At 41.1% G+C, this 22211-nt stretch overlaps 2 protein-coding genes across 4 annotated transcripts in view; one reads left to right on the top strand and one right to left on the bottom strand.

Annotated features, from left to right (window-relative positions):
• Positions 1-3905: 3905 nt before the first annotated feature.
• On the bottom strand, positions 3906-5766 carry B3GALT9 (beta-1,3-galactosyltransferase 9). The gene is made up of 2 exons (XM_058445921.1): positions 5722-5766; positions 3906-5153 (listed from the first exon to the last, which is right to left on the bottom strand). The coding sequence occupies exons 1-2, from the start codon at positions 5764-5766 to the stop codon at positions 4050-4052; spliced, it is 1149 nt and encodes a 382-aa protein (XP_058301904.1). The 3' UTR covers positions 3906-4049.
• A 4563-nt stretch (positions 5767-10329) lies between these two features.
• FBXW2 (F-box and WD repeat domain containing 2) overlaps positions 10330-22211 on the top strand; it is a 29902-nt gene continuing 18020 nt past the window's right edge. Inside the window, exons 1-3 of one of the 3 annotated variants that reach the window (XM_032164994.2) lie at positions 10330-10406; positions 10503-10611; positions 15575-15992. In XM_032164994.2, coding sequence (XP_032020885.1) covers positions 15890-15992 — 103 coding nt within the window. In that variant the 5' untranslated portion in view covers positions 10330-10406; positions 10503-10611; positions 15575-15889. Of the gene's footprint in view, positions 10407-10502; positions 10864-15482; positions 15993-22211 lie in introns of all 3 variants that reach the window. The other 2 variants (XM_032164993.2, XM_032164992.2) reach the window with 2 other exon arrangements.

Below are 22211 nucleotides of genomic sequence, written 5' to 3'. Positions count from 1 at the left end.
GTATTGGAAGTCCTAGCCAGAGCAAATAGACAAGAAAAAGAAATAAAATTGGCTGGGTTCAGTGGCTAATGCCTGTAATCCCAGCACTTTGGGAGGCTGAGGCGGGTGGATCACCTGAGGTCAGGAGTTCGAGACTAGCCTGGCCAACATGGTGAAACCTCGTCTCTACTAAAAATACAAAAATCAGCCGGGAGTGGTGGTGGGTGCCTGTAATCCCAAGTACTCGGAAGGCTGAGGCAGGAGAATCCCTTGAACCCAGGAGGTGGATGTTGCAGTGAGCCGAGATCACACCACTGCACTCCAGCCTGGGTGACAGAGTGACTCCATCTCAAAAAAAAAAAAAAAAAAAAAGAGAAAAAAGAGAAAATTATCCAAATAGGCCAGGTGTGGTAGTTCACACCTGTAATCCCAACAATTTGGGAGGCCAAGGCAGGAGGATCACTTGAGGCCAGGAGTTTGAGACCAGCCTGGGCAACATGGCAAGATCCCATCTCTTTAAAAAAAACAAAAGTTATCTGGGCAAGGTGGTGCACACCTGTATTCTCAGCTAATCGGGAGGCTGAGGCAAGAGGATCTATTGAACTTGGGAGGTCAAGGATGCAGTGAGCTGTGTTCATGCCATTGCACTCCAGCCTGGGCAACAGAGCGAGATTTGTTTATATATATATTATATATATATAAAATATAAAAATTACATATTTCCAAATAGGAAAGGAAGAAGTGAAACTGTCACTGTTTACTGACAATATGACCTTATAAGAAAAAACCCTAAAGACTCCATCAAAAACTGTTAGAACCGCACTGGGCATGGTGGCTCATGCCTGTAATCCTAGCATTTTGAGAGGCCAAGGTTGGCGGATCACCTGAGGTCAGGAGTTTGAGACTAGCCTGATCAATATGGTGAAACCCTGTCTCTACTAAAAATACAAAAATTAGCCGGGCGTGGTGGTGGGCGCCTGTAGTCCCAGCTACTCAGGAGGCTGAGACGGGAATTGCTTGAACCTGGGAGGCGGAGGTTGCAGTGAGCCAAGATCGTGCCACTGCACTCCAGCCTGGGCAACAGAGCGAGACTCCATCTCAAAAACAAACAAACAAACAAACAAAAACTGTTAGAACTGACAACCAAATTCAGTAAAGTTGCAGGGAAAAAAATCAACTTATGAAAATCAGTAGCATTTTCATATACTAACAATGTACTATCTGAAAAAGAAATGAAGAAAACTATCCTTTTAATAATAGCATCAAAAAAAACCCCAAAATACTTAGGAGTAAATTTAAATAAGGAGGTAAAAAAATCTGTGTAATAAAAACTATAAAACGTTGATGAAAGAAATTGAAGATGACACAAATTAGAGAAAAGATATGCCACATTCATGGATTGGAAGGACTAATGTTAAAATGTCCCTGCTACCTGAAGCCATATACAGATTCAATTCAAACCCTAGTAAAACTCCAATGATATTTTTTCCCAGAAATAGAAAAACAATACTAAGGTTCACATGAAAATATAAAAGTCTTTGAACAGCCAAAACAATCTTGAGCAAAAATAACAAAGCCGAAGGCATCATACTACTGGATTTCAACATCTGTTAACAAAGCTACAGTAATCTAAACAGCATGTACACTGTAAAAATAGACACATAGACCAATGGAAGACAATAGCTCAGAAATAAATTCATTCATTGATAGTCAATTGATTTTTGATAAAGATGCCAAGAACGCTGAATGGGAAAAAGATAGTCTTTACAATGAATGGTGCTGGGAAAACTGGATGTCTACCTGCAGAATAATAAAAGTATACCCTCATCTCACATTATATACAAAAATCAACTCACAATGGATTAAAGACTTAAATGTAAGACCTTAAATGTAAGACCTGTACAACTACTAGAAGAAAACATAGGTGGGGGAAGCTCCATGACATTGGTCTGGGCAAAGATTTTCTTGGCTATGACCCCTTAAGTATAGGCAACAAAAGCTAAAATAGACAAATGAGATGATATCAAACTATAAAGCTTGTGCATATCAAAAGCAGCAATAGTGAAGAGATAACCTATGGAATGGGAGAAAATATTTGCAAGCCATATATCTGTTCTGGGGTTAATATCCAAACAGATAAGGGACTCAAACAACACAATAGCATGAAAGCAAATCACTTGATTTATTTATTTTATTTTATTTTATTTTTTGAGATGGAGTCTCAGACTGTTGCCCAAGCTGGAGTGCAGTGGCATGATCTCAGCTTACTGCAACCTCCACCTCCTGGATTCAAGCAATTTTCCTGTGTCAGCCTCCCGAGTAGCTGGGATTACAGGCACATACCACCAGGTCCAGCTAATTTTTTGTATGTTTAGTAGAGGCAGGGTTTCACCCTGTTGGCCAGGCTGGTCTTGAATTCCTATCTCAGGTGATCCACCTGCCTTGGCCTCCCGAAGTGCTGGGATTACAGCCATGAGCCACCGTGCCCTGCCCAAATAACCTGACTTAGAAATGACCAAAGGCCCTAAATAGACATTTCTCAAAAGAAGAAGACAAATGGCCAACAGGTATATGAAAAAAAAACATGCTGAATACCACTAATCATCAGGGAAATGCAAAGTAAAACCACAATGACCCATTATGGTAAACCAATAATACAGCCATTATGGAGGTTCCTCACAAAATTAAAAATAGAACTGCCATACAATCTAGCAATTCCACTACGGGATATATATCCAAAAGGTATTAAATCAGTATGTCAGAGAGATATCTGCCTGCCCCACATTCAATGCAGCATTATTCACAAGATTAGTGGCATCTATCTAAGTGTCCCACCAGTGCATAAAGAAAATGTGGTATATATCCACAATAAAATGCTATTCAGCCTTATAAATGAAAGAAATCCTGTCATTTCCAACAACATGGATGAACCTGGAGTGCATTATGTTACGTGAAATAAACCAGGCATGAGCTCACTTATATGTGGAGCGTAAAAAAACTCAAATTCATAGAAACAGAGAGTAAATGGAGGTTACCAGAGGCTGGAGGTTGGGAAAACTTGGCAGATATGACCAAGAGATCCAACATTTTTGTTAGACATGAGGAGTAAGTTCAAGAGATCTATCATACATCATGGTCATGACAATTAACGGCAATATATGAATATTTGATAATTGCTAGTAGAGTAGATTTTAAGTGTTCTCACTACAAAAAAAGTATGTCAGGTGATGCATATGTTAAATAGCTTGATTTAGCCATTCTACAACATATACATACATCAAAACGTTGTACAACATAAATATACATAATTTTTACCAGTCAGCTTATAAAAAAAACTTAGTTATAATGAATGGTGTATTGGCCAGATGCAGTTCCTCACACCTATAATCCCAACACTTTGGGAGGCTGAGGTGGGAGAATCACTTGAGCCCAGGAGTTCGAGACCAGCCTGGGCAACATGGTGAAACCCCCATCTCTACAAAAAATACAAAAATTAGGCCAGGCGTGGTGGCTCACACCTGTAATCCCAGCACTTTGGGAGGCCCAGGCGGGTAGATCACTTGAGACCAGGAGTTCGAGACCAGCCTGGCCAACACGGTGAAACCCCGCCTCTATTAAAAATACCAAAAATTAGCCAGGTGTAGTGGCGGGCACCTGTAATCCCAGCTACTTGGGAGGCTGAGAAGGGAGAATTGCTTGAACCTGGGAGGCAGAGGTTGCAGTGAGCTGAGATGGTGCCACTGCACTCCAGCCTGGGCGACAGAGCAAGACTCTGTCTCCAAAAAAAAAAAAAAAAAACCCCAAAAACTAAACGAACAATGAAACATAATGTTCTCTCTTCTGAAAGAAATATTTTATTTTGAAAAGACTCATGCTATACCAACTTAAATTTCTTAAAATGTGATCTCAGTAATTGAGTACACCAGAGCACAGAAAACATTTTGTACCTTTGCAAGTAAAATTAAAGATTCAGAGAACCTACATAAAACACCAGGAAGAAGGGATGCTTTCCATAACAGGGTAGAAGGTAACTTTAAAATAATAGACTCCTAAGGAAAATTAAAGAAATCCTAATCAGCAAAATACATGAGATTGTTTTTTATGGTCCCCATGTGAAAACGTTTAAAGCTGTCAAGGTACGTCAGAAGTTTGCAGGAAATGAGCCCATAGTATGTCTCAAATGGTGTACATTCTTTTCCGTCATTAATTTCCTTCCATGCTAGGGGCATTTCAGGATCTGCAATTTCTGAGGATGTAAAAATGAACTTGTAGCAACATCTGTTGTATCTAATGTGCCTTTTCCCAGAAAACCTTGAGCTGTGGATGGGTATAAGGCCAATGGACTTAGCACAAATTCCTACAAACGCATCAGCTGGCACCATCATGGGTACTTCTTTGAAAACCACATACATCATCCGAGCCACATCTTGGGACATTATAAAGGCCTCACCACTGCAGTAATCTGGGTAGTATTTTTCTGGGTACTCACTAAGAGGGACAAAGTCTCTGTTCTGAGGATCTCTATTGGGTGTAACCTGATGAATAACCCGTCCTACATAGATATCTTCTAGGTGTTCTTTCAGATTGAGAAGATAGTCTACCAGGCTTGGTAAATTGACAAACATCTCTTCATCCACCTTGAGAATGAACAGGGCATTAGGGCAGAAAGCCATAGCCCACTGTATCATTGCAATGATCTTCAGGGTTTGGTTCTCAGAACTGTCCAAGAAGATTCCTTCAATTATATCATTATTCTTACGGGACTCTTCGTTGATCTCTTTCTGGGTAGTTACTGAAACAGGCATTCCCAAAGCAAACAGTGTGAGAATGGGATGCCCTTGGACACTGGTCACATTGCCCCAAGTTTTCCTAATGAGGTCCCGTCTTGTTCCATTTCCTGGGCTACTGAAGATAAGAGACAGCAAAAAAATGTTCTTCCCTTTACATATTGCCGACTGGCTCAGGACATAATATTTGGAGAGATTACTTCTTAGGGGTTCGATGTTCAATTTTCTTGCCTTATTCTTAATTTCAAGAACTTTCATATCTATATAAGGCAAAGAATGCAGAAAGTATTCCTCCACAAAGTCAGCCCCAAAAAGCAAGGCGTGAAATAGGATGACATTAAATAGAATGAAACACCACTGGTGAGTCCGAAGTCTGCAGAAAGTCACCTAAAAAAGAAAAGGACACGTGTTCATTCAGGCTTCATCTCTATTCCTGTTTTTACCCTCACTGAGCCCTATACGGACCTCTCACAGCATTTAGCAGTACACTCTATTTTAAGTGTTTATTGTGATATATTATTATTATCTATTTCTTCCACTAGATTCTGGTCTCCTGGACAGCAGGCATCGTGTCTCTGTCTTCTCCAGTGCTGCTGATTCCAGTATTTGGCACAAAGTGAACACTGTGTAAAGTGTGAGTTGGTTGTTTTCTTGCTTGTTTGGATAAAAGCTTACTTACTATGTACAAGGCACTGTCTTGGACATTGGGATCACCAAGAAGAATTGGACACAGACACATGGATATAACTTAACAAGTGGTATCACAGTGATAAAAACCTGTAGGAAAATACATGATGTTCTTTCTTGAATGGGAGCACCTGGATCCATTTCTTCTCTAATTACAAAAGTCAGGGGCTATTTTTCCATGAAGTAGCTGCTTTTGTTAGCCATGACACCCTGGCTACTATCAAATATTTACATTCTTCTAGTATGACTTTCCAATTTAATCTAATACTGAATCAGAGTTTGTTTTGACAATGTCTCCTAATCTATCCGACATTTCCGTCAATATGGACAGATTACTGCTATCTGCATAGCACCTCTTCAGAGATGTAAGACAGACCTAGGCCAAGCGTACTCTACCTCATCAACACAGATGGAAACTTTCTGTCTGAAAGGGCATGTGCAGAATTGTAGTATAACAGAGCCAGGGAACATTAAATGAATTAAATCCCTTTTCATTGGATCTTCGATCAATAAAGCCTCCCATAATAATTGTTACCTCCTATTATGCACTTGCTTTTGTGCCAGGCATTGTGATAAGCACTTTTATGTGTCTTAACTCATTTAGCCCTGGTAATATCCCTTTCAGATAGGTTATTTTCATAATTAAGCTGAGCATCTGAGTAGCTTAATAGCTTAGCAATTTGCCCAAGGTCACACAGTGGGTAAGAGGTTGGAATAGGGCATGATTTGAACTCAAATCTGTCAGATTCCAAAGCTCAGTCTTTTTTTTTTTTTTTTTTGAGACGGAGTCTCACTCTGTCGCTCAGGCTGGAATGCAGTGGTGTGATCTTGGCTCACTGCAACCTCCGCCTCCTGGGTTCAAGGGATTCTCATGCCTCAGCCTCCTGAGTAGCTGGGATTTCAGGCGTCTGCCACCATGCCCGGCTAATTTTGGTATTTTTGGTAGACATGGGGTTTTGCAATGTTGGCCAGGCTGGTTTCAAACTCCTGATCTCAGGTGATCCGCCCACCTCGGCCTCCCAAAGTGCTGGGATTACAGGTGACAGCCACCGTGCCCAACCCCAAAGCTCACTCTTAACCATTGGAGAATCACAATTCCTATCTTTACTTATCTCTTTCTCTTTCTTTCTTTTTCTTTTCTTTTCTTTTCTTTCTTTCTTTCTTTCCTTTCTTTCTCTTTCTTTTTCTTTCTCTCTCCCTCTCTCTTTCTTTCCCTGCCTCCCTCCCTTCTTCCTTGCTCTCTCTTTCTTTCTCTTTATTTTTGAGACAGAGTCTCACTCTGCAGCCCAGGCTGGACTGCAGTGGCATGATCTTGGCTCACTGCAACCTCCGTCTCCCAGGTTCAAGCAATTCTCCTGCCTCAGCCTCCCAGGTAGCTGGGATTACAGGCATGCACCACCACTCCCAGCCAGTTTTTGTATTTTTAGTAGAGACGGGGTTTCACCATATTGGTTAGGCTGGTCTTGAACTCCTGACCTCAGGTGATCCGCCTGCCTCGGCCTCCCAAAGTGCTGAGATGACAGGCGTGAGCCACCGCTCCTGGCCCCCGTGTCCTTTAAACAGTCAAAAAACACAACAAAACAAAAAAAACCCAGCAATTATAATCTGAACTCCTTTCCATTTTCTCATTTACACATAGAAAAAAATTTCACTTCCTCAAAGCCTATTTTACTAGATATCAAATGCTTTAAAGATTGTAAGACACTTACTTGCATGTTGCCTGTGAGCAATTTCAGGGTCTTAGAAATTATTGAGTCCAGATGCCAGTTATGCCCAAACACATCTCAGGATCACTCCAGTCTAACAGCAATTGCAGTAAAGTACTTTGTGCCTCAACCTTTGAGGATAAGGTTTCTTGCCAATCAACCTGAGCTTTTATCCTAAATACCTGCTGACTGCATAGGAGAGTGGGTGCTGATCATGTTACAGCTAGAGTGAATCCAGAACAAAGAATAGACAAAGCAAACCTCTTCAAATGCTTCCAACCCTGTGTACTTCATGAAACTGACCCCATCTTTATGCTGAGTTCCTGGTAAAGTGTGTGTGGAAGTTCAAAGAACACCCAGATCACTTCTCCATAGCATCACTGCGCAAGTAGATATATCCTATACTTTTTTTTTGGAGTGCATCTCAAGAAACCAAACAGCTGGAGTAATGCCTGCTCCCTGGTACATACACATGCAAAAACTGTACTAGACATAGAGGAGTATTTTTCATCCCTAGTGGGTGCATTATTTTCTCCCAAAGAAACATCATATGGTGAGGTCTGGTGTATGGCTCATTGGGAAGGATTCAGAATCCCTAGTATGGGCTATGCAAGCACTTTACTAAATCAATTTTAAGTCATCTAAACTACCTCTCCCAGGCAAGTTTAGCTCAAAATGGAAGACAACATACAGTCCATTTTAGCTGGAATTGAAAAAACTAAACATTTGATGTTTTCTCCTTTCTTGGAGTATGTATGTGTAGGAATTATCCCAAACATCATTTCTACCAGCAAGTTTATTTCAAGAAAATAAACAACATTCAGCATATTTTCAGGTTCCTGTCACACAAGCAATTATACTGAGCATTCTTTTTTCATGCCAGGCTATATTTCGTCCTTTCCTTCAACATCCAACATGTTGATCTTCCTATCTGCCATTTACAACAGCTTTTGTAATTATTTGGCTAGGAATAACTTCTTATATTTAAAGTTGGCTGTGTTTTCTCAGCAACCATCACGCAATCTTGAAAATCTTTACAAAGTGGGAAAAATCTAATCTAAAAATTTCAAATGAAAGGGAATTTTTACATATTCTGAATTTAACAATTCAATAGGTCTTGTATTTAATTAAATATTACTTCCATTTTGCAATTTAAAAATTTTTTTATAGTCATGAATTTTGCTCCTGGATCCCCTCTGGGCTTAAATTTGCACAATTTGGTTTCTTTGTTATGAGAGGTCCAAACAATATTATCTCTGGGGCAGCTCCATCTGGACTTTTCAATTTGATTCATCAAACTGTACTGGGGTTGAGAATGTTTGCTCCAAAGAGATATGGGTGCTTGATTTTCTTGATTACCCTGGTACTGCCTTCCTTTTCATAGACAGTATCCAATCTGTATATGTATGTCTTCCTAAATGTCTTATGATGCTGTCATCAGTCACGTTCTGACTTAGAAGTCTAGAGTGACATCCTGTTGCTTAGCAAATCAAATCTGCTCTCTTGAGACCTTACTTTTAGGACACCGTAGTTGACTTCCACCCCACATAATCAATTTTTATTTCCCATGTTTCAAGTACCCTAGATGAAGTCAGGATGCTTGGAACCTTGGCCATGCTCTACCGTCTACTGGATATGTCTCTCTTATTGTCTATGTTATATTATCGGACTGTTCTATCAAGCATGGTAGCCATTAGCCGCATGTGGCTATTAAAATTAAAATTAAATAAAATTAAGAATTTAGTTCATTTACATCAGGTACTTTTCAAATGTTCAGTAGCCACAAGAGACTAGTGATTGCCTTATTGGACAGCACCAACAGAACAACTCCATCACTGACAAAAGGTTTATTGGACAGTGCGGGTATAAGATGTACGTGAATGTGCGTGTATGCGTATATGGTTTAGGAACCCTTACAGAGAAACAAGGATAACTTGTGCGCTGGGCATTGTGGTTCACCCCTGTAATCCCAGCACTTTTTGGGAGGCCCAGGCAGGTGGATCACTTGAGCCTAGGAGTTCAAGACCTTCCTGGGCAACATAGCGAAACCCTGCCTCTACAAAAATACACACACACACACACACAAACTAGCTGGGCATGGTGACACGCGCCTGTGGTCCCTTCTACTCAGGAGGCTGAGGTGGGAGGATCGCTTGCGCGTGCATTAGTTGAGGCTGCAGTGAGCCAAGATCATGTCACTGTACTCCAGCCTGAGCAAGAGTGATACGTTGCCTCAAAAAAAAAAAAAAAAAAAAGGTTTAACTTGTGCTCTGAAGTCAGTTTGGGTTGAAATCCTATGACAACCATTTACTATGACCTTAGGAAAGATGCCTAAACCTGTTTTGATTTGATTTGTTTCCCCATCTCTAAAAATGGGCCTAATAATAGTTACTAGCTTGTGGGGTTGTTTTGGGAACTGAGTGAGATGGTACACACAAAGTGTTGAGAAAGAGTGCGTGGGATTTTTTTAGCTCAGTTTTAGTCCTTGACGCTAAAAGGTTTGTATGCTTCATTTCCTTCAATCCTCAGAGCCTTCGGATGGGCAGCTCACTATAATTGGTATGCAGACGAAGCAAAGTCTGAAAGGTTAAGTAACCAGGCCACAGCCAAGGTGTCAATGTTGTGATTCATTCAAATCTACATCACTTGACTGTCTTTTTTCATTCAACAACCTCCTTACCGTGCTTTCTCTCCTTTGCACAAGCCTTACTTAGTTTATCTGTCTTCCTCCTCCTAATAGATGTAAGGCCCAGGCGGTCAGGGGTTTTTGCGTTTTTTGTTCACTAACCCTATCCCCTAGAATAGTGTTCGGGATAAAGAGGTGCCCAATGGGTTGTATGAATTTGGACACGTCTCTTAACTTCTCTAAGCCACAGCTCCCTTTCCTCCGTAAAATGAGGATACTAAGAAAAACTACTGCAGAGCTGGTGCAAGATCGGATTGGAGGAGGGACATAAGCGCGCTATGCAAACCTAGATGTACGGTACGAAAGGAAGCTCTGTTCTAGGTTGCACCCAGCCTAAGCACCGTGAGGGCCACGCAGCACGCGTTCAGCTTCCCAGGACGCTCTCCTCTCCACCCCTACTCCCAGCCTCGTCTCCCACCAGCCACCTGCGGGCGGGGACCGGAAGTGCAGTCGCTTCCGCCGGGCGCCGCGGAGCTGAGGGACGCGCGGAGATGACGCAGGCAGCACCGGAAGCCGCTCCCCTGTGAGGCTGCGGACCGGGAGCAGCGGCCGCAGGTCCAGGTCTGTATGCGAGGCGGGGCCGGTTGGGGTGGGGACTTTTAGGCGTCCGCGGCTCTGCTGACCTGCCGCGCCTTGGCTGTTTTTCTTTCACTGCAGGCGCCATGGCTGCGGAGCGGACCCGGCCGCTGCAAGGCTCTGGTGGCCCGAGCGTGCCTAGTAGCTGTGAACCCGGCGCGAGGTCCCGGGCCCCGGGGCGCTCGCTCAGGTCAGTGCCGCGCGGAACACGATTCCGAGAGCAAGGGACCTGGGAGCAACCAATGAGTTGATGGGATCTGTATTTTAGAGACGGGAAAACAGGGTTTCAGAGTTACTGCCTCCATTTCCTTAGCTGCGGAATGAGTTAACGGTGATGTCCCAGGGCTACCAAACGTTTGAAAGATGATGAAGTGTGATGAGGTGGTTTATGAAGTACAAAGCGCTATACTGCGCCATAATTGTGGGTATGCCATGAAAACAGGTGTGTATGTGGGGTGCTGCTTGAAGTAAAGCAAAGATAGCAATATTAATGCTAAGTAATAATGGTAACTGACATTTACTGTAGGCTTACAGCGTGCCGGGTACTGTGCTAAACGCTTTACGTGCACTATCTTGTTTAACCCTCGTAAAAACCCTTGTAGGTAATGCTCTTCGTGGCTGTATTTTACAAGTGAGGAAACAGGGCGTGAGACAGGTGAAGTGATTTGCCCAAGGTCACCCAGCAACAAGTGGAGTTGCAGAACACATATTTTATAAACATTATTTGTATTCTTTCAAAGCTTTAAAAAATTCACCTTAAAACTAAAGGCTGTTTTTTGATAGTGTATTATACTTACATGGTTTTCAGTTTTAAAAGGTATACAATAAAAAGGGACCCCTCATTCCTATTCTGCAGCTCTCCAGTTCTCTCTGGAGGCAACCAGGGTTATCAGTTTCTTGAATATTCAGAATACATTTTATGCATATATAAGTTTATAGGTGTGTATACGTTGTCAATGCCTGTGTGCTCTTTGATAAGAAAAGAGGGGGAAATGAAGCCTCCTTCCCTCTACCACTAACAATTGTGTTGCTTTCACCCTTGACTAGGCCAGATACTGATAGAGGAGGAGGGGAAAACACATTTACACTGTTTTCCGGAAGGTCCTGTCTCTAATACCTCAGAGTATAGGTGTTGGGAGAGTGGGTACTGGGCAAAATATTGAGCCTGCTACTTCCTGTGCCATTCTGGGAAAGCCACTCCACTTCTTGAGCCGTAAATTTCCTCATTATGTTAGCTAAGGGCGGCATTACTGATACCTTCCGTGAGGTTATGAAGATGAAATGAGATAATGTTTACCAGTGGTACTTTTTCTTTAAAGCCAATATAAATATGTGAGTTGCCTAGGTAACACAGGGAGTTAATGGCAGAACCTGAGACCAAACCCAGGCTCTCATTTTCCAATTTAGGAGTCTTTTTGTTACATGATCCACTTTGTGATTATTAATACTGAAGGCAAGAGGGCAAGTTGAATTTGTTAACTCTGAGATAGGGACGTAGGGTAAGGGGGCCAAACAGCAGGGAATGTGGATAGAATAAGGCACCTACTGGGAAACTAGAGCCTCCAATAAACAGGTGCTCTTCTTTATAAAATTAAACCCCTAATAAGTTTGAGCCCTTGAGTTTTTCTTCCAGGTGATTTGAAGAGAAACTTAGTGATAAGATGATAGGGTCAAAAGAGATGTTAGTGGTCATGTCCATTCCAGCCTTAGTGTCACAGAAATCTTTCCTGCCAGGTATTCATAGTAGTAAAACTAACAAAAAGTACCATTTGAGTTTTTACCCGCTAGACTGTACACTGTGCTAAGCATGTCCCTGCTATATTTCTGAGTTTCACCCTTCAAGTTGGATGATGGCTTGCATCTTACAGATGATAAAACTGAAGCTTAAAAGTTAGTTGGACATGCCCATAATCACACAGGAAGTGGCTGAATCAGTAAAACATTTGACCTACCTCCAAAGTATTTTCATTTATCACATTCTGCCTCTGTGTCCAACTGTCCTTGACTGTTCGTGGTAATGGGAAACTCACTACTCTGGAGGGAGCTATTCCATTGTTGGAAAGCGCTCAGATTTAAAAGCTCCTCAGGTTGAATTAAAATCCCATTTCCTGAGGTTTGTGCAACTAGTGTATAATATTTCTAGAGGCTGCCTGAAAGAGTCCAGTTTAGACCTGTTACCTTAGAAAGCCCCCTCCAAAGTTAGTTGATCCCTTTAGGAAAGTAAAAATTGGTGTTTTTTAAATAGTGCATTCTGCAGTTAGTGAGACTTTTTTAGGGAAAAAAAATGCCTTTTTCAGAATAATCAGAGGTGAACTGCTCAATCCTACAAGGGATTGAGTGGTTTAAAAGGCAATCTAAGAGTTGGGAAGATTTTTTTTATTAGGAGTTAGGAGAATATATAAATCTCAGACATGGCTGAACTTTTTAGAGGTGCTCTCTGAAAAAGCTTCTTCCATAATCTTTAGCGGTGTCATGGGCACATTAATTTGGCTTTTTTTTTTTTAATTTAAGTTCTAGGGTACATGTGCACAACGTGCAGGTTTGTTACATAGGTATACATGTGAATTTGGCATGTTATAGTATGTCTCTTAGATATTTATGAATGATGGAAACCTGATAATATTTTAATGAGTATTCTAAATTTGCCTTGTAGCCATTTGAATAACAATTTAACAATTCAGCTCACTTAAATACAAGCATATCTACAATAGATGTGTGTCAGCATGTGTGTGTATGTGTGTATATATGTATGTGTAGATGTGATGGAGGAAGCTTCCCATACCACACTTTTCACTGTTAAAAATGTTTCCAGAGCAGGTGTGTGGTTTGTTGTTGTTGTTGTTGTTGTTGTTGTTGTTTTTGAGACAGAGTCTTGCTCTGTCGCCCCGGCTGGAGTGCAGTGGCGTGATCTCGGCTCACTGCAAGCTCCACCTCCTGGGTTCATGCCATTCTCCTGCCTCAGCCTCCTGAGTAGCTGGGACTACAGGCGCCTGCCACCACACCCGGCTAATTTTTTGTATTTTTAGTAGAGACGGGGTTTCACTGTGTTAACCAGGATGATCTCGATCTCTGGACCTCGTGATCCGCCCGCCTCGGCCTCCCAAAGTGCTGAGATTACAGGCATGAGCCACCGTGCCCAGCCTGGTATGTGTTTTTAATTGACCAGTATTAATTAACTAGCTATTATGACAATATGCAGATGCCCACAGAAGATAATTGCTTTGTCTTGTTGCAAATTATTATTTTTTAAAAGTAGAGATTTTGAAGAAATGTTATATAGATAAGAGGGTTGTTAGGATTTAGAGGAAGGAGGGGGCTTGTTATTGTGTGATAAGTCGATAAAACTTTTAGCCATCTGATTATTTTTTTCAGCTAAGTAAATTTTTAATACAGATGAATAAATCCTCTCTAGCCCAAACTTTGGCTTCAGAAGTATTATCCTGAAGTCTAGTCACAGTTCCAGAAATCAAAACTGTTAGCAGATGATGTGATTGCAAGGTTTGGTTGCTTCTACTAATAAATCAGACTGCTTATTCGTCTAAGAATGTGATTGCCAAATTTGATATTGGACACTTAACGATTTTACTCACCTTACATTAACAAAGTTGGAAGATGAGATCTTGCTTTTTGTGTAGACCTGATCTAGGTGATATGTCTGGAAAGAAATTAACTTTCCTTTTTCACATTAATTTGGACATATGTTTTTAAAATTAATATGACAGTCTTGTGAGAAACTGAGTATTCAGAAGGAAAGTTTTTATTAAATCATGGAAATATTTAAATATATGGAAATAAAGAGAATAATAAATCCCTATGTACACATCACCCAGCATTAACATCTATTAACACATAGTTTTGAGAAAGATAGTTTTTACTGGTTATATTTTTTGTACTCTTTCATTAGTCTAATCCTCATTAAGAGTGAATTAACACCTGTTGACGCTAATACAGGATACTTTAAAAAAATTGTTACCGTTAGCTCAGGAGGAATTTGTCATTCTCCTAAAGTAGAAAATGGTCTAATGGGTAGACACACTACCTCCAGATCTTACCACTTGGTCGTGGTTCTCCTGGTTGTCTCTTATTTTAGAGAGAGAGCTTGGTACCCTGATCTTGAGAGCACTGGCATCCAGTCTGTTCTGTGGCTATTTAATAGCCCTGTGAATATAGGCAAATCACATACCTTGTCTAACCTGTGGTTTTCTCATTTGCAAAGTGAAGATGATAATGTCTATTTTCTGGTGTTTTATAAACATCAGGATTATTAATTTGCTTTATCTGTGCAGGCCTCCAGGACCCTCATGGCTCTCGGGGGCACGTGGTTAAGAGTTGTCACTAGCTCATATGAGGCTTATAAAAACAGACTAAAGCCGCATAAGTTCTTTTGTAATTCATGTTCTGAACAGGCAGTGCCATAAAGAAGTTGGAAGAACCAGAATTCCTGAGGCAGATAACTTACGACACCTGCTTACTTTTCATCCCTAAACCTTTTCATCTGAACATCTGTTGCAAAACCAAGTAGTCAGTTCTATGATTTTGGTGACAGGTTGTGCGTGCCATGATAATCAGTGTCTCAAGTTACTGCTCAGGAGACTTGTTTCTGATTGTCACATCTGGTGCTTGCTTTTGTGATTTTAGTACCCAAATAGAATGTATTAAGGAATTCATTAAGGAAATTGTTTTATAATGATTTTGATGGGGGAGGGGTGTATTATAAAATATACTGTTTTATAATGAATTGTTGGTAAATCTATTACTATGAAGATGCATGTAGCATGTGCTAGACTTCAAAAGGAATAAGTCACACACACCAATCTGTTTCACTGACTTATGTTTTGGATTCATGATTTGTTAAAGTATGTTTTCTCAAATGTGTTTTCTTTTGTGTGCATGGAAAGTGTTCAGATAAATATGGTGTATTAACTGTAAAGTTGTAATGTAACTATGCATAAAGTTGTAATGGCAGATTTTTTACACTAATTTTTAATACTTCATTTGTTAGCAGTCTTGCTTGAACAGTCTTTTTGAGCAGAACTAATACAATATTTTGATGTGCCACAGGTAAATTTTTCCATAACCTTATGGAGAGAAAGGACTTTGAGACATGGCTTGATAACATTTCTGTTACATTTCTTTCTCTGACGGACTTGCAGAAAAATGAAACTCTGGATCACCTGATTAGTCTGAGTGGGACAGTCCAGCTCAGGCATCTCTCCAATAACCTAGAGACTCTCCTCAAGCGGGACTTCCTCAAACTCCTTCCCCTGGAGCTCAGTTTTTATTTGTTAAAATGGCTCGATCCTCAGACTTTACTCACATGCTGCCTCGTCTCTAAACAATGGAATAAGGTGATAAGTGCCTGTACAGAGGTGTGGCAGACTGCATGTAAAAATTTGGGCTGGCAGATAGATGATTCTGTTCAGGACGCTTTGCACTGGAAGAAGGTTTATTTGAAGGCTATTTTGAGAATGAAGCAACTGGAGGACCATGAAGCCTTTGAAACCTCATCATTAATTGGACACAGTGCCAGAGTGTATGCACTTTACTACAAAGATGGACTTCTCTGTACAGGTAAGAGATGTTGAAACTGTTTTTTGGGTTTTGTTTTGTATTTCATAGGGTGTAATCTTGAACCAGTCTTCAGCTTTGAGAATGACAAGTGTTGATTATATGAGATATGTACAGTGTCGTTTTTTTCTCTATTCCTGAGTGGATTTTCCCCCCTTATCCTCTTCCTTCTCTCTAGAGAACACAATCATTTTTATAAAATTTTATGAGAAAAACGCTTCAGACTGTCTTTTAAACATTATGTGAATTACAAAGCTATAGATTACTTTTTCTTTGTGTTTCCTCCATGTGTAGTTCTCTATGTTGCTAAATTCTGTTTCTTTTTCTGTTGGCACTGATATTTGAGGAAAAAACTGGAAAAATTGGTATCTAATCCTAGCAAGTAGTTAGATCATTATGGCCAAATTACTTAACCTCTCTGTATCTTTAAAATATGGGAAAGGAGGTCGGGCGCAGTGGCTCATGCCTGTAATTCGAGCACTTTGGGAAGCCGAGGCGGGTGGATTGTCTGAGCTCAGGAGTTCGAGACCAGACTGGTCAACATGGTGAAATCTCATCTCTACTAAAATATGAAAAAGTAGCCAGGCGTGGTGGCATGCGCCTATAATCCCAGCTACTCGGGAGCCTGAAGCAGGAGAATCACTTGAACCCGGGAGGCGGAGGTTCCAGTGAGCTGAGATCGTGCCACTGCACTGCAGCCTGGGTGACATAGTGAGACTCCATCTCAAAATAAATATATATGTATATATGAAAGGAGATATTTCTTCCTTGCTCTGAAATCCTGTGATTCTAAGTAGAAGAAGTAGAAGTTGGAGTTTGGGCCTGGGAACAGAGAGAGCTGGACATTTTTAAACTAGGCAATTAAGTAATTTTATGAAACAATATAATTATTACAAATCTAAAATTATATATTATTTTCCATTTATAATGGGCGTGTGTTTCTGTATATGATTATAACTCATGCCCATGTGTTAGATAATACATTTTGACAGGCAATGTAAATAATTCTTAGGCAGCATTTAGAATAGCTCCAGGCAGTTCTTGCTAATAATCCCAATGCCTGTTTCCTTACATTGTATATAATATATAGAAACACTTGGTGTTCTTTTTTATCCAAGATAACTTCCAATAAACATTTGTATATTACAGTATAAACTGTTCCTTTGTGTAAATATATCAGTAGTCATTTAGCCATTTCCATATTAATGCATGTATTAGTCCATTCTCAGACTGCTAAAAAAAACTGCCTAAGACGGTAATTTATGAAGAAAAGAGGTTTAATTGACTCATAGTTACACATGGCTGGGGAGGCCTCAGGAAACTTACAATCATGTCAGAAGGCAATATGATCGTGGCGGAAGGTGAAGGGGAAGCAAGCACCTTGTTCACAAGGCAGCAGGAGAGAGAGAGTGTGAGTGAAGTGGGAAGAGGCCCTTATAAAACCATCAGATCTGGAGAGAACTCACTATCACGAGAACAGCATGGGGGGCCACCCCCATGATCCAGTCACCTCCCACCAAGTCTGTCCCTCAATACCTGGGGATTACAGTTCAGGATGAGGTTTGGGTAAGGACACAAAGCTTAACCGTATCAATGCATATTCAGATTGTTTCTGTTTTTATTAGTGTCTTTATATTACCTCTTTTTCCCTTGAATTCATTTGGGACAGAAGCCTAAAAGTAGAATCACCAGATACAGAAGTATGAATGATTTTATAGCTCTTTTTTTTTTTTTTTTTTTTGAGATGGAGTCTCACTCTGTTGCCCAGGTTGGAGTGCAGTGGTGCAGTCTTGGCTCACTGCAACCTCTGCCTCCAGGGTTCGAGTCTCCTGCCTCAGCCTCCCGAGTGGCTGGGATTGCGGGTGTGCACCACTACACCCAGCTAATTTTTTTTTGTATTTTTAGTAGAGGCGGAGTTTCACCTTGTTGCCCAGGCTGGTCTCGAACTCCTGACCTCAGGTGATCCACCCTCCAAAGTGCTGGGATTACAGGTGTGAGCCACCGTGCCCAGCCCAATTTTATAGCTCTTCTTAGTGCCCTTTCCAGATAGATTGAATTGATGCCATACCAATATCGTCTTAAGTAACTTGCTTCTCCCTAAAGAGTCTCACCAGGCTCAATTTAAATATTTTTAATGTTGAGATGTATCATTTCTCAAGACTGTTTTACAATGCATTTCTTTATTCATTAAGGGTATATATTATGTGGTGGTATTTTCTCTGAAATGCTAGACACTCTGCTGGTTTTGGAAAATAAACATTTGATTTAAAGCATTTCGTGGTTTGGTTTGTCATCCTGAAGTTATTTCACACTTTATTTTCCTTGTGATTACTAGAACAGCATCACCAGTTCTTCTACGCTTTGATGTACTTTCTCTGTTGTGGTGATGGCTTTTCCATGTCTCTTTTGCCTCATGATTTTAAAAGATTAAGATGCAGTTGACCAAGTGAGGGGGCTCATGCCTGTAGTCCCAACACTTTGGGAGGCCAAGGCAGGCAGATTATGTGAGCCCAGGAGTTTGAGACCAGCCTGGGCAACATAGCAAAATCCCATCTCTACAAAAAATACAAAAAGTGGCTGGGTGTGCTGGCTCACACCTGTGGTCCCAACTACTTGGGAGACTGAGGTGAGAGGATTGCTTGAGCCCAGGAAGTCGAGGTTGCAGTGAGCTAAGATTGTGCCACTGCACTCCAGCCTGGGCAACAGAGCAAAACCCTGTCTCAAAAAAAAAAAAAAGAAGGAGATTAAGATGCAGTATCACCTTGGAGCTTGGAGCTCCTCCTGGCAGTTGACCATTTTTTCACAACCACCTCTAGCATTTTTTTTTTTTTTTTTTTAAACAGGAGCTCCTCTGTCACCCGGGCTAGAGTGCAGTGGCGCAGTCTCGGCTCACTGCAACCTCCTCCTCCTGGGTTCAAGCGATTCTCTCGCCTCAGCTTCTTGAGTAGCTGGCATTACAGGCACACGCCACCACAGCCCGGCTAATGTTTGTATTTTTAGTAGAGAAGGGGTTTCACCATGTCGGTCAGGCTGGTCTCAAACTCCTGATCTCAGATGATCTGCCTGCCACAGCCTCCCAAAGTGCTGAGATTACAGGTGTGAGGCACTGTACCCAGCCACTTTTTTTTTTTTTTTTTTGAAACAACCTCTCACTGGGTAGCTCCACGCTGGAGTGCAATGGTGTGATCTTGGCTTTCTGCAACCTCCACCTCCTGGGCTCAGGTGATCCTCCCACGCAGGCCTCCTGAGTTTAGCTGGGACTACAAGTGAGCAACACTATGCCTGGCTCCTTTTTGTATTTTTTGTAGAGACAGGATTTCACCATGTTGCCCAGGCTGGTCTCAAACTCCTGGGCTCAAGCACTTCGCCCGTCTCAGCTTCCCAAAATGCTAGGATTACTGGTGTGAGCCACCATGCCTGGGTCCTCTTGCTTTAAAAAGCTTTTTCTTCTCTCGTCAAACCTTATTTTTGAAATGTAGTAAAAACTGCAGTTACTTGGAGTGGAAGTAAATGGAAAGTATTCACTGAATTCTCTAACTACCTGGAAAGTTAATATCTACAATTCTGCATTTTAAGATTATTCTCTCGGTGGGTCTGTATGTTAATGTGATTTTTATTCCGATTAAATTCATCAGGTTTGCATATTTAAAATTATGCTGTGCAGTGGTTGAAAATGATCCAAAGTATTAGTTTAATTTTTCTAACAGCAGCATCCCTGGAACTGTGAGAGAAATATTTGTTACAGAATTATACATGTGTTTGTGTCATCTTGTTACTTAAGAGATTGAATTTTCACTGTGGTGGAATTGGGAAACCCTGAATTTGGCAATAAACTTACGGTGACTGTCACATTAGTGCCTTGAGTAAGCAATAGACAGTTTTATTGAAGAGATTAATGGCTAATGACATTGAGGTAGTTATCCTTCTCTTTCGCAATTTGTTTCTGAAATGGTAAGAAAGGAATCTATTATGCTTTGTGCTGTTCAGTAGATATTTACTTATGGGATGCCTGCTGTTTGAAAAACAATGTGAGGGCATACATGGATGAATTAGAGCAGTTCTTTTCTTGTGGAACATACACACTGGGACGAGGAAGATGACCTGACTGAGGTAAAAGTCTCTGTGTGAACTATAGCAAATCAAGAACACTTGCCTTTCTAAAGAGTGCAGCTGCTGCTCCATTGTAATAAATTATTGCCATGTGGGTGGGATTCAGGGTCAGAGTTGTTAGATCTGACTTCAAGAGAAGCCTGAAATCTAGAGTTCTGTGCAATAGTCTGATTTTTTAAAAAGTATTATTAAGATTTTTAAGATACTGAATGGGGAGGGATTTTTTTTCTTTCGTGCAGTGTAAGAGTCCACATTTCTTTAGTCCTCTTTCACCTCTATGCTGCATCACTGGTGACCTCTTTGAAAACATGTTGGGTTAGCCAGTGCAGCAAATGGGAGTCCAGAGGGGAGGCTGACATAAAGCCAGAAAGGAGCAGAGTACAGTGATTCCTAAAGGATTCTCAGGAGTAGACTTGCATCACTATAAAATGAAACTCGACTCAACCTGATTATTTTTTTTTTTTTTAGGGTGTAAAACTGAATGGCACAATGTTTTCCTATAACAACTAGTTTAAATAATTAGTTTGGATAACCTTTTTTTTTTTTTTTGCAAATTGTGCGAAAACATACATAACATAAAATTTACCATTTTAACCATTTTAAAGCATACAGTTGAGTGCCATTAAGTACATTACACTGTTGTGCAGTCATCACCACTATCCATTTCCAGAACTTTACATCTTCCCAAACTAAAACGGTATCAGTTAAACGCTATACAGTGTTAACTATATAAACAGTATATAATATACTATATAGTTAAACTGTATCCAATTTTGTTGTTTGTTTTTGGGGGGGTTTTCTTTTCAGATGAGGTCTCACTCTGTAGCCCAGGTTGGAGTGGTTGGAGTACAGTGACACGATCTTGGCTCACTGTAACTTCTACCTCCTGGACTCAAGCGATTCTCCCACTTTGGCCTCCCAACTAGCTGGGACTACGTGTGTGTGCCACCACGCCCAGCTAATTTTTGTATTTTTTATAGAGATGGGGTCTCACCATGTTTCCCAGGATGATCTTGAACTCCTGGGCTCAAGCACTCTTCCTGCCTCAGCTTCCCGAAGTGTTGGGATTATAGGCGTGAGCCACCATGCCCAGCCTAAACTCTGTCAGTTAAACATTGCCCATGCCCCTTCCCCCACAGCCTGTGGCAAAACAACCATTCTGCTTGCTTGCTTGCTTTTTTTTTTTTTTTTTTTTTTGAGACAGTCTCGATCTGGTGCCCAAGCTGGAATGCAGTGGCTCAATTTTGGCTCACTGCAACCTCACCTCCCAGGTTCAAGCGATTATCCTGCCTCAGCCTCCTGAGTAGCTGGGATTACAGGCGTGCACCACCATGTCCGGCTAATTTTTGTATTTTTAGTACAGACGGGGTTTCAACGTGTTGACCAGGCTGGTCTGGAACTCCTGACCTCAGGTGAACCAGCCTCGGCCTCCCAAAGTTCTGGGATTACAGGCATGAGCCACCATGCCTGGCCCACCATTCTACTTTCTATGAATTTGACTACTCTAGGAACCTAATGTAAGTGGAATCATACAGTATTTGTTCTTTTGTGGCTGGCTTAGTTCACTTAGCATGATGTCTTCAAGGTTCTTCCATATCATAACGTGTCAGAATTTTATTCCTTTTTTTTTTTTTTTTTTTGAGACAGAGTTTTGCACTTGTTGCCCAGGCTGGAGTGCAGTGGCGCAATCTTGGCTCGCCGCAACCTCTGCCTCCCAGGTTCAAGCAATTCTTCTGCCTCAGCCTCCAAAGTAGCTGGGATTACAGGCATGCGCCACCATGCCTGGCTAATTTTTGTATTTTTAGTAGAGACAGGGTTTCTCCATGTTGGTAAGGCAGGTCTCAAACTCCTGACCTCAGGTGATCCTCCCACCTCGGCCTCCCAAAGTGTTGGGATTACAGGTGTGAGCCACCGCACCTGGCCAATTTTATTCCTTTTTAAGGCTGAATAACTCCATTCCATGTATGTATGTATGTATGTATGTGTACATATATATGTGTGTGTATATGTATGTATGTGTATGTATGTGTATATATAAATGTGTGTATATATAAATATATATAAATGTATGTGTATATATAAATATATGTGTGTATGTGTATGTATGTATGT

Source organism: Hylobates moloch, unplaced genomic scaffold (assembly GCF_009828535.3).
Source record: "Hylobates moloch isolate HMO894 unplaced genomic scaffold, HMol_V3 SCAFFOLD_10, whole genome shotgun sequence".
Classification (NCBI taxonomy): domain Eukaryota; kingdom Metazoa; phylum Chordata; class Mammalia; order Primates; family Hylobatidae; genus Hylobates; species Hylobates moloch.
Note: the sequence above shows the minus strand (reverse complement) of the source record. Positions and strands in the feature narration are given on the sequence as shown.

Coding starts and splice junctions, on each gene's coding strand:
- B3GALT9 (XM_058445921.1), bottom strand. CDS start 5,766: ATGTCGGATAGATTAGGAGACATTGTCAAAACAAACTCTGATTCA. Junction 5,154..5,721: donor TCAAAACAAACTCTGATTCA/GTATTAGATTAA, acceptor TTTCTTTTTTAG/GTGACTTTCTGCAGACTTCG.